The following is an 11926-nucleotide window of genomic DNA, read 5'->3' as shown; positions in this document are numbered from 1 at the left end:
AACAATTATCGGCTCTCAAGTCCTAATAATATTAATAATTTATTTATAAAGAAATAATATAACACAAAAATTTTTATCAAAACGCTAGATTAGCCATATTCAATATGATTTTGTACAATAATAAACAAACTTATTTAAAAACAAGTATGAATACATCGGTCATAGCCGACCTATTACACGTTACACCATTCAGAATGTTAAAAAGATGGATTATTTTTTAAATAATAGGGCATTGTTTATCGTGGAATTTTGACCATCAAGTCATTTTCAGAAGGGGAGTTTGTATGAGGGCTAGTTTTAAACGAGACTTGTCATTACAAAAATCGGCAATCTATAAAACTAAATTATGCGATTATGATAGATAGAACATTTAACATAGAAAAGGGCTCAAAATCACTATTCAGGGAGTACGGTTGTATGGGGGCTATGCGAAATAATAAGCCAATAGAAAATTGTCATTGCGTCAAAAGAAAAGTATAATAGTAAACATTTTTGAAAATTATATAAAATACACTAGCTATACCTAGTGTGCTTCGCAGCCCTAAAAGCAAAATAAATAAAAAATACACTTAATAATTTTGAAGATTCTTACTGTAATAGTTTTCCAGATGTATAATTTGTTACAATGCGCTAAGTTTTTCTAATGTTTATTAAGATTTTAATGTAATCGATGAAAAATTTTAAAAAAACTTACAGTTTCTCAGATAAACGAAATTTTGTATATAATTCATATAGAAGGTACCAAGATCCCATTGCAAATCTGACCATTATTCTCTAAATGTTCATAATAATGTCAAAGTTCTTCATGTGGAATTTGAAGATATACAAGTTTTTCTGATTAATTCATATGTGGACTCACAGTTAGCATTTTTTTAAAAATGTTCAGATTTAATAAAGTCCTTCCTGCAAAATTTGAAGAATCTTGTTCTATTAGCTTCCCAGATAAACGAAATATAGTATTCAATTCATAAAGGAAGCGCAAAGACCCCCATTAATAGTCCGCCTGTTAAAAATTTGGAGATTTATCTCCAATAGAATTTTTCTATTTAAATCATATGGGGGCTCCAAGTCCCCATGATGAAAGCCCACTCTTTTTTCTCCAAAATTTTTAGATGAATATTGAAATTCTTAGTGCAAATTTTGAAGAATTAGTTTCCCAAATAAACGTTTTTTTTGTATTTTATTAACATGGGTGGTGCCGCTCACCTCATTTATTTCTCAAATATTTACATGGATGTTAAAGTTATTCGTGCACATTTTTAAGATTCTAACTGAAATAGTTTCCAAGATTAAATAATTTTTGCATTTCATTTATATGGGAGTGGCACCTCGCCCACTAACGCTAATCTGCCCAATTTTTGTCATAAATAATCATACTTACACTAAAGTGGCTCCGACAAAATTTGAGGACTCTGTTATATAATTTCAAATATACTGATTTAATGTTTTCATAATATGGGCGTGGCATCTCGCCTACTTGAAATTTCAAAACAAAAAGTAGCCTATTGTTCCATTCAGATATAGAAGAACACACAGTTATCAAATTTCCAGAAAATCGGTTCAGTAGTTTAGCCTGATATAAGTTACAAACAAATCGTCGTTGCTACGACAAAAACAGTCATGTAAAAATGTTCGATATTTTTTTTATATACTTAATATCTTAATTGGTCATACATCCACCCACAAAATCCTGTTAAAATATCTTTATTTGTTCAGAAATTATAATGGTATTTGACCATGTAAAGTACAAGTTTTACGAACAAAATCAGTTAATGTGTAATGAAATATTCAAATTAAAAAAATATTTTGCTCCAAAATGCTTTAAACAAACTCGATTATGTGTAGCTTTTATTAAATATTTAATAAAAGATCAGAAATTGCGAACCATTCTGAAATATATTTACAACTTTTGTAGCAAATAGGCTTAGTTTTAAACAAAACATATAACTTAAAATGTAGTTCGTGAAATTATAAAACAAAACGGTTTTTAGCTCTCTTTAAAACCTAACAAAAACACATTCATACATATGTATTTATCGTTGAAACTGTTATCGATTGATGTGGGTAATTTCGTGTCAAGTGATCCAACTTTAAACAATAAAAGGAGAATTTTGAAGAAATATTTAAAAAAGTTAAAGAATGTTTTTTTAAACTAAAAAGAAATAGCTATATAAACTTCTTTAGACAATTTTTGCCAGGACCAATAGCTATGACCAAAATGTCCAACTTTGACCTCCGATAATTCATGACCGATGTAGCTGAAAATGGCCTAACCATTTTTCAAAAAAAAAATTAAGATTTTAGAAACGAAAAAAAATCAATTTCATCCTTGCCAACAATTTTAATCGAAATCGTGATTATAAATTAACAGCTTAAAGTTAATAATAATATAATTTGATATAATCAAATTATTAAGAATATTAAGAATATGTTTAATACTTGATGAATCAATTTCGTTTTAGTTTTAAGTTACTTTTTTATAACATAAACAATTTTTTACACTCTTTATAGCCTACGACACTATAGTGGCGGAGGTATTATCCGTTTGTGTTGATGTTTGTAACACAAAAACAATGGTCCTTCACCCACCTTAAAGTATAATTACGTTGAAAGTTCTATTATGTCAACAAAAATCGACAAAACTTAGATTTATAAAACTTTAAATCATTCGTAATTCAGCTCTGGGTGATGGATGATCGTCGTGCGTCATTGTCATTATCTCATAAGGGTAATCAGGCCGTCCTTTTTGCTTTGCCTTCGAGTTTTACGTTTCACTAACGCATTGGTTTAGTGTGTGGTGTTGGATAACGGTAAGGCGTTACTGTTTTTCGAGTTCTACATATTAACCATATGCATCAGGATTTATAACCCAACTTTTACTTTGATACATGGTGGAGAACCATAAAAAACTCATTGGATTTTAGTGGAGACCATAAAACTCATTAGCTAAAGCTAAGCGATCTAGCTTCCTATACAAAGGTATAGGTCGTTTTGGTATTTCTTGTACAAGGCTTTTTGGATTGTTACCCTGGCACTATGCTTGCTTTTTGAGGCGCCATTTAAATTTTGTAGATTCCAAAAAATAAAACTTTAAATGATACTACCGATTTTTGTAATGATTGGGGCTCATTTAACTCCCATACAAACTCCCAATCGTGTTGAAATTCGATATTCGTAAATTAGTTTCAATCGGTGTTATGAGGATCATATAGTTCAAATTAACAAAATATGCATTCTTATTATTTAAATAAATGTACTATTTACAGTTGTAAATATATTCAAAAAATTAAAAAAAAAACTAAACGTTTAAATTATTGCATCGGTAGGGGTGTATGTATTAAATTTAATTGAATTTCACAACAAATGCACAAACAATTTTAAAATATTACTCTTAAAGTAAATTTAAAGTTTTAATAAATATTTTAGCGCTACTGCGAAATATTTGAAACACACTAAACTGTTTTTTTATATAGATATTCCTATGGGAAAACCTAGCGTTCATGCAACAGTAAAATATTGTATACAACAATTAGAATATACGAACCATATTCGTTAAATAATTAAAATTTATCGAAAAAAGTTAAAAGTATTGGCAAAACACAATTTAGAGTTTTATTATTATTATTATTATTATTATTTTTAAATAAAAAAATGTCAAAGTTAAATATACTCTGTTGACGGTTATTTATGTCACAAAGTATAATTTAAATCACATATATACATCGATAAACAAATATACAAATGGACAGATTCATTAGACTTGATTAGTCAACACATTGGAACTGCATCACAATCAGCAGACTGAATATACATATTTGTAAACGTAGTATGAATCAATATATCTTAAAAACCAAAAATGAAATTAAATTAAATTTTAGTTGTTCGCAGAAATTGTTGTTAAAATAGTGATACAAATAAGTTTTTGAATTAAATAATAAAGCTTAATGCCCAAATCTTACAGAAAATTCTTTTGTTAAATTATATTCTTAATATTTTTTGAACTTTTTAATATTTTAAACAAGATCTGCGGATCTAGCAAAACAATTTTTTTTTTAATTACAAATGATAGTAAAATTATTTAAAGATTTCAACGATCTTATAAATATTTTGGATAAATGAAATTGATCGTAAGAAATTATTTGGTTAAAATTTGTTACGGAAGTTATCATTTTAACGCATCAACTATAAAAATTTCACAATATGAGAAATCTCCACTAATGACATATACATATTTATATACAATACAGAAGAAACTTCAGTAAAAAAAAACAAAATATTCTTATTTTAAACAAAAATATTTTTATATATTAACATTAAATAAAGTAGAGATGATTTTATACATTTAAACAATATGCTGTAAAATACCTTGCCTTACCAATGTTTCCACCTGTGACCGTGGCAAATAATGTTGACTATTTTTCTTAAGATAAATAACTTCTCCATCTTCCAATTCAAATTTGCCAAAATCTTCCACACAACGTACTTCAATATATAGGGATTTTGGTGGACGAAGATCACCGGTTAGATCAATACCTTGACCATCACCTATGGAACGCATATAGGAGGCTAAAGATTTAGAGTATTTATTGAAAAAAGTCACTTCTGGTTCACAAAGATTTACTTTAATGTCGGATGGCACTATCGGACCAAATTCCCAACGTAAAGCTTTGATTCTCTGTAAACGTTGATGCAGGTAGGTGAGGAGACATCTTTTATTGCGCTGCAAAGCAGCATGACGAAAATTTAATAAGGGCCATAATGTACGATCACCTGATGTGGAATAGTTGGCTCTAAGAAGTTAAGTTATAAATTATTATGTCTATATGGTTAATATATCTTAGTAAAACTTACGCTTGAGCACAATTTTCTTCAAATATAGCTTTTATTTCTTCCAAAACTTGTCTGACACCATCATCCTTTTAAAATAAATAAAAATTGTCAAATTTTGTTTTGAATTCTGTTAGTTTTTTCTTTATTTTACTTACATCAAAAGCTGGTATTGTTTGAGAGGATCGTTCCAATTCCTTAACTAATTCAAATGCCTTATCGGCAAACATTTTATTGGATTTACTCATTTTTATTAACGTTAATGTATAAATTTATTGTATTAATAATGACATATAGCAAAATATTTGTTTACTTTTAACGCGCCAAAAACAAAATTGTTTGTTTTGATTTCAAAGATCAGCTGTAGTAACATACGTTGTTCAGTGTAATAAACAAAGATTGGCGCCATCTGTTTTTCAATAAATATGGTTGCCAATGTCATTTGCTTACTTTTGAAACAAAAAAAAAAAAAAAGTATCCTTATTTTTCTTTAATAAAATTATGGGACAATTAAGATAACAGCTAATTAGTGAGCAAAAAGAAAATCGTATCTATCACTCCAAAGTAAATCCTGTATTACTGCCATCTAGTGGTAAGTAGTTTCATAAAAATAGCTTGACATCTCACATGTCATCACATTATTGACATTTAATATTAGGTCGTTCGCGTACTTTTCTGTTAAATTATATTCAGTAACTTTATTATAGTAATTTTAAATTAAAATTTGTTCCTTATTAAAAAAATATATGCTAAAAAGTATTCAGAAGTTATTAATTTATATATTTCTTTCAAAAAATGTAAAATTTACCACATTTTCGCTCTATTACTCCCTCGTTGCAAGTTTTCAAATGTACGTGAAAGAAATTCAATTGTTACAAATTATCGAGTACGCGAACTGACCTATTATTATTATTGATTTGTTGTTATTGTTAAAATTGGCGGCTTTTAGTCTATTTGTGAAATTTTTTCTATCAATAAAGAAATAATTAAAAAGTGTAAGAGAAAATAATGCCTGAATCTATAATTGCCGGTATACCGGTAAATTTTCCCTTCGAACCATATGAGGTACAACGTGCCTATATGGAGAAGGTGATCCTTTGTTTACGTGACAGTACCAATGGTGTCCTAGAATCACCAACTGGTACTGGTAAAACATTAAGTCTACTTTGCTCTTCATTAGCATGGCTTTTATCAAAGAAACAAGAAATGAAGGCAAATATGCAGAAAACAATACCGGGACCAGGCGAAAGTAGAAACGTGCCCGAAATAATGGAACAACTTGAAATGATAAATCGTTCAAAAGGTAAAAGCAATTGGGGTGTACCAAAAATCATTTATGCTTCGCGTACACATTCACAATTGACACAAGCTATGCAGGAATTGAAGAGAACGTCGTATTCCTTTATGAGAGCAGTGGTTTTGGGCTCCAGAGATCAACTGTGTATACATCCCGAAGTCATGCGTGAACAGGGCAATGCGAATAAAATTCAAATGTGCAAGTTGCGTGTTCAAACTCGCACATGTTCGTTTCATTCTCGCGTTGAGTCGCGCAAAGATGATCCCGATTTTAGGGGACATCCTATTATGGATATTGAAGATCTAGTGAAGGCGGGACAAAAGCTCAAAATGTGCCCGTATTATGCTTCAAAAGAATTAGTCGAAGATGCCGATATCGTTTTTATGCCCTACAATTATCTATTAGATCCATCAGCTCGCAAAGCCAATAAAATTGAACTATCCAATGCTATTTGTATACTAGATGAAGCGCATAATATTGAGAAAATATGTGAAGAATCAGCTTCTGTGCAAATAAAATCTTCTGATGTTGCTATGGCCATAGAAGATACCACCCACATCATGAAGGCCATGAGTTCGGGAGAAATGTACGATACTGGAGACGAACAAAAAGATTTTAATATTGAAGACTTGGCTCTACTTAAGGAAATGCTTTTAGAGTTTGAAAAGGCCATAGATGATATCGTAGTGGAAAATAAACAAGAGGGTGCCACATTTCCAGCATCGTACATTTTTGATTTGCTGGCACGAGCTAATGTAAGTTGTTGGTTTTCAGGTCGTTTTATTTGGAATAATATTAAATATATTATAATATTGTTTATGGACAATTTTAGATCTCTTACGGTTCCTCAAAATCTGTTGTTGCCCTTTTGGACAAATTGGTGCAATTCATGGCAATCGAATCACAAAGTAATCATTTACGCAAAGGCGGTAGTTATCAAAAATTATCTGATCTTTTAACTATTGTGTTCAATAACAAGGAGGATACCATACACAAGGTATATCGTAGTTTTAAAGTTCACGTACAGATTGAGGAACCTAAACAGCAATACTCTAAAGGCGCTAGCAAAGACGGTTGGTTGGCAAAAGGCAATACAACAACTACAACTAAGGCAGCAAAGGTTATAAATTATTGGTGTTTTAATCCAGGATTTGGGTAAGTAAAGCAAAAAAAAACTGATAGCAATATAAAAAACAAAGTTAAAACGCATAGTTTATTGGCAGAATGGAACAGTTGCTGAATACAAATGTACGTAGTGTCATCTTAACTAGTGGTACTCTTGCACCTTTAAAACCTCTTATTGCTGAGTTATCTATACCGATAGCACAACGTTTGGAAAATCCTCACATTGTGAAATCTTCGCAGGTGTATGTCAAAATAATAGGTTCCGGCCCAGATCGCGAACAATTAATATCGAATTATCAAAATCGGTAAGTGTGTTTGTATAAGACTTCATTACTTTTTTATCAAACTCCGATTTGAAATAAAGTTAATAAATTTCTAAACAAATGTGTGATTTCCTCCCTTAACAGTGATAATCCCAAATATATTAGTTCATTGGGTTCTACTATACTAAATGTTGCTCGTATTGTACCCGATGGTTTGTTGGTATTTTTTCCCTCGTATCCTTTACTCAATCAGTGTGTAAACTCATGGCAGGCTTCTGGTTTATGGGCTGATATCTCACGTTACAAACCCATATTTGTAGAGCCTAGAGGTAAAGACGATTTTGTAACGACCATGGAATCATTTTATCAAAGCATAAAAGATTCCAAAGGAGCTTGTTTTATGGCAGTTTGTCGTGGCAAAGTCTCCGAAGGTCTTGATTTTGCCGATCGCAATGGACGTGCTGTTATTATAACCGGTTTACCGTTTCCTCCTTTAAAGGATCCCAAAGTTATTTTAAAAAAGAAATATTTAGAAGATAATCGCACAAAAGAAAATGAGGTTTGTTTGAGATTTAAAATAGATAGATAGTATCAGAAATTTATATAATAACATTTAGCTACTCACTGGTCAAGCGTGGTATGCTTTAGATGCCACACGTGCTGTTAACCAGGCTATAGGTCGTGTTATACGTCATCGTAATGACTACGGTGCCATCTTGCTGTGTGACATACGTTTTCAACAATCATCCCAAGTACAACAACTATCCAAATGGATACGTGATATTTTAGGAAATGCTCCTAAGAGTTCTGCATTTGGTCCAGTAGTTAAAGAATTACGAGATTTTTTCAAAAATGCCGAGAAAAGTGTAAGTGTTTTGTTTGTTTTAAAAATACATGATATTGAATTATATTTTAATTCTATAGATGCCTAAGCCCACTGAGCGTTCTGTGGATGCTTTGGTTAGCGATACATGTGAAGAGGCTGGTGCCGAAGTTGTACGCAGTAAATATTTTGCCGATCCTAAGGAAATTTTGGCTGCTAAGACAAAATTTCAAAATGCCCATAACGATGCGATGTAAGTTTTCTTTTCACATTTATCTTAACATTATAAATGACACATATTTGTACAGTAAAATAGAAAAAACAAATTTAATCCAATCATGGTCACCTAATGACTACGCATCGGCTGCAGGACGGTCACGTAATGGCAAATTACCAAGTGCTATGGATTTTATGAGTCGCTTAGATTCTGATGTTTCAGCTATAGATTTTAATTCTTCGGCTAGTGGTAGCAGTTCATCATCAACAGGTTTGGTTAAAATACATAAACGAGAACGCAGTCCATTTAGTCAATCAACATCGCCAAGTTCAAATAGTTCTGGAGTAGTCAAAAAGAAAAAATACAAATTAGTAGAGAATAGTTTTAGCACAAAACCCAGTTTGTCTGGAATATCAACATCAACGTCATTATCATCATCATACTCGTCTTCATCGTCCTCATCTGCAACAACACTTAATTCATTTGCATTTAGCAAAACTCAATTACACAGTGTGGACAATAAAACAGCTCCTGAAGGTAGAGTTGAATTTTTGAAAGTGGTATGTAGTATTTATAATATTATGTTGCTAAAATAAACTTAAACAATTTCATTTGAAAATTTCAGTTACGCAGTGTTTTATCTCCAGCTGATTTTAGCGCTTTTACTGCAGCCTTGGTCTCTTATAAACGTGATGATACTATTGATATTTTATTGGATCTTTTATTTCGACTATTGGGCCAACCACAATTATTATATATGTTGCGTGGCATGAGACGATTTTTAAAAAATGAACATCGCTCACAATTTGATAAACGTATTGATGCTTTAACGTAGATTTTGTTTTGCTTTAAAGGTTATTTCTGTTCTTATTAAGTTTTTATTTATTTTTTAATTAATATTAGAATTTTATAGGTTTTTTTATGTATAAGTTTCTCTTTTTTAAAAGCGATATTATAAAATAAAATCAAACGTAAAAGTAACAAAAATACTAACTACGTACGTGGTTTTTCTATGTTCTGGGATTTTTTTATATTCAATGTTAAAAGGTATACATATTGCAAACTGAAAGAATAAACCTTTGGCGGACAGAATCTGTCGATTTTGAAGTAAAGGGCATTTAAGTTTAAATGAGGCAAACCTTTTAATTAAATGATTAAAACTAATTATTTTTCTTAATTGTTTATTTTTTAAATTTAATTTATTAAATTTTTTAAATTTATTGAATATTATGAAATGTTTCACATTTATGTGACATCATGTCAGACATTATACATGTTAAGCTAATTACTAAGTATATGTACTAATAAATCTCTTATTTATTTTCTTACTAAATTTATATTTATAAAACAAAATTATCATTCAATCTATATCAAACTAAATGATAGCGTAAGTTTTAATTTAATTAAACAAATTTTTTATAATTTGGAAGAAATTTGAAATTTATCAAGAATTAAAAATAATATTTAATAATAAAGTTTCAGAATTAAATCTTATAGAAAGCGTTTGAAGAAGCGATTATTGAAAAAATAAAAAAAAACTTTTTTGAATCTTTGTCAATAATTTATCAAAAATTCCTTTCTATAATAAAAAAGATTTGAAAAATAAGTTGACGATTTGCGCATATCATTTATCACATAACAATACATACATACATTTATGTCTGTATGCATGTATTTCATGTATAAAAGTAATAAATGCCATTGACCGTTAAAAGCAATTTGAATATAAAAAAATAATAATTTTACAAAGAATTGATAGTCTATGCACCGGTTGTAAGCAAGGGTTTTATATATTGTTTATTTCATTTTACTTTATTTATTGAAAGATTTTAATTGATTTAAAAGATTATTTGAAAACCATACATATCTGAATGATTGTTTAAGTTATTTTACGTCAAAAGCTCTTAATTCGATTTATCACAAAATACCATTAATTTGGTATGAAATAATGTAAAAAACAAAAAAAGAAAAAACAATGCAATGTTTAAAACAAACTACCAACATGTTTTAGATTTAAAACTACATAAATACAACCCAAATTTTAATACAATAAATGGTATACGATGATGCTTAAACTATACCACCACCATTATGTTTCTTTTTTTCACTACAACGTCGTAATCATCCTATTTAAACTTGACCCACATCGGTTTACACCAACAATAATAACAACAAACACATGCTCATAATACCTCCTTTTTTGCGCTACTACCATTCATATTCTCTGTTGCATTGCAGTGTGCTGTACTAAGTTCTATTCATGCCACTGCATATTAAAACGCTGTTCAAATGTGTGACGATTGTAAATGCCAATATCAGCTAATTTATCCAAATCCGTACAATAGGATAGTCTACGTATATCGGCCATGGCTAAATCAAATTTCTTCTTCCAAGTATCCCAATCTTGGGCATTCATTTGTGATAACAATTGAGGACTGGGTATATCAAGAGCAGCAATTAAACGATCAAATGCTTCAGCCACCGGGCCAATAGACAAATTAGCCCAATAGTCTTCAGGAAAACGTCGATTCTGACAGAAAGGTGCTGGATGTCTAAGTATGCAGGCAGACATTAGAATTTCGAAACGTTCAGCAGGCTCATAAAAGCGTTTGGTACGTGTTTTCTCCACAAAATCAATTAGACGAAAGAAGGGGGTATACTTTTGTAAATGCATTAAGGGTTCCCTATGTGTCCACACATACTCCCCACCACTACCAGGCACTGGGGCAGCAGTTGCTGGTCGTAAACAATTTGTTTCCTCTGTCATTTTGTTGGCTGTTATTTTTTTCTTTTCTTCTTTTTGTAAATTATATCTTTTATTTAATTAAAGCAATTATTGTTTTTCTAATATTCGTTTAAATTAAATTTACTTTATTTTTACTTTTATCAAGTTATAATGAACTATAAAGATAAATCATTACTTTGCCTTGTAATTAAATGGCCTTGTAAAATTGCATCTTTTTTTTTTGTCCGTTTTAAGAAGACGTTATAAATTTGGAAGTTTATGAAAATAATAATAAATTGAACAATGTTGGTAATTGTAAAATATTACCGTTAAATTTTGCGTTTTTCTAATTATTAGAATTTCTAGCGATTTCCTTAGTGTTGCCATTGCAAACAAAATTGCAAACGCTCAAATTAAGCGTTGCATAAATTTTCAAAACTTTGAGTAAAATAACTCTCGGAGCTAAATAGAGTAGACATTTGATGATTAGACTGCGTTACTGATGCAAATTAGTGATGTATTTCCATTTAATATATATTAGAAATTCTGGAATCAGCGGCTTTCGAAATTTAGGGCGAATTTTTCTGATAAAGATAATCTTCATTCTTTGGATAAACCTGGTTTAATATATGTTTCGTGTTTACAGTAA

The 11926-nt window shown here is 30.1% G+C and overlaps 3 protein-coding genes across 4 annotated transcripts; 1 reads left to right on the top strand and 2 right to left on the bottom strand.

Annotated features, from left to right (window-relative positions):
- Window positions 1-3598: 3598 nt before the first annotated feature.
- Window positions 3599-5140, bottom strand: LOC111677120 (DNA replication complex GINS protein PSF1-like). 2 transcript variants are annotated; one of them, XM_046946712.1, is made up of 4 exons: window positions 4986-5140; window positions 4852-4916; window positions 4376-4790; window positions 3599-3842 (listed from the first exon to the last, which is right to left on the bottom strand). In XM_046946712.1, exons 1-4 carry the CDS (start codon window positions 5073-5075, stop codon window positions 3834-3836), a joined length of 579 nt encoding a protein of 192 aa, XP_046802668.1. In that variant the 5' UTR covers window positions 5076-5140; the 3' UTR covers window positions 3599-3833. The 2 variants fall into 2 exon arrangements, with proteins under 2 accessions (XP_046802668.1, XP_023293958.1); XM_023438190.2 differs by lacking the exon at window positions 3599-3842 and having other exon boundaries at window positions 4280-4790.
- A 594-nt stretch (window positions 5141-5734) lies between these two features.
- LOC111677005 (regulator of telomere elongation helicase 1 homolog) lies at window positions 5735-9506 on the top strand. Its single transcript, XM_023438031.2, has 8 exons — window positions 5735-6879; window positions 6957-7279; window positions 7348-7554; window positions 7657-8071; window positions 8130-8378; window positions 8437-8588; window positions 8644-9112; window positions 9178-9506. Exons 1-8 carry the CDS (start codon window positions 5836-5838, stop codon window positions 9385-9387), a joined length of 3069 nt encoding a protein of 1022 aa, XP_023293799.2. The 5' UTR covers window positions 5735-5835; the 3' UTR covers window positions 9388-9506.
- Window positions 9507-9841: 335 nt separating this feature from the next.
- On the bottom strand, window positions 9842-11922 carry LOC111677157. Its single transcript, XM_023438238.2, has one exon. The coding sequence runs from the start codon at window positions 11317-11319 to the stop codon at window positions 10807-10809; it is 513 nt and encodes a 170-aa protein (XP_023294006.2). The 5' UTR covers window positions 11320-11922; the 3' UTR covers window positions 9842-10806.
- Between the last annotated feature and the right edge of the window lie 4 nt (window positions 11923-11926).

The sequence above is a fragment of the Lucilia cuprina genome, chromosome 3 (genome assembly GCF_022045245.1).
Source record: "Lucilia cuprina isolate Lc7/37 chromosome 3, ASM2204524v1, whole genome shotgun sequence".
Classification (NCBI taxonomy): Eukaryota; Metazoa; Arthropoda; class Insecta; order Diptera; family Calliphoridae; genus Lucilia; species Lucilia cuprina.
Note: the sequence above shows the minus strand (reverse complement) of the source record. Positions and strands in the feature narration are given on the sequence as shown.

Excerpts from the sequence above, each read along its gene's own strand:
- LOC111677120 (XM_023438190.2), bottom strand. The coding sequence starts at position 5,075 with ATGAGTAAATCCAATAAAATGTTTGCCGATAAGGCATTTGAATTAGTT. Across the intron at positions 4,917-4,985 it reads AAACAATACCAGCTTTTGAT|GATGATGGTGTCAGACAAGT; the intron begins GTAAGTAAAATA and ends TTATTTTAAAAG. Across the intron at positions 4,791-4,851 it reads GAAGAAAATTGTGCTCAAGC|AGCCAACTATTCCACATCAG; the intron begins GTAAGTTTTACT and ends TTAACTTCTTAG.
- LOC111677005 (XM_023438031.2), top strand. The coding sequence starts at position 5,836 with ATGCCTGAATCTATAATTGCCGGTATACCGGTAAATTTTCCCTTCGAA. Across the intron at positions 8,379-8,436 it reads TCAAAAATGCCGAGAAAAGT|ATGCCTAAGCCCACTGAGCG; the intron begins GTAAGTGTTTTG and ends TTAATTCTATAG. Across the intron at positions 9,113-9,177 it reads GAGTTGAATTTTTGAAAGTG|TTACGCAGTGTTTTATCTCC; the intron begins GTATGTAGTATT and ends TGAAAATTTCAG.
- LOC111677157 (XM_023438238.2), bottom strand. The coding sequence starts at position 11,319 with ATGACAGAGGAAACAAATTGTTTACGACCAGCAACTGCTGCCCCAGTG.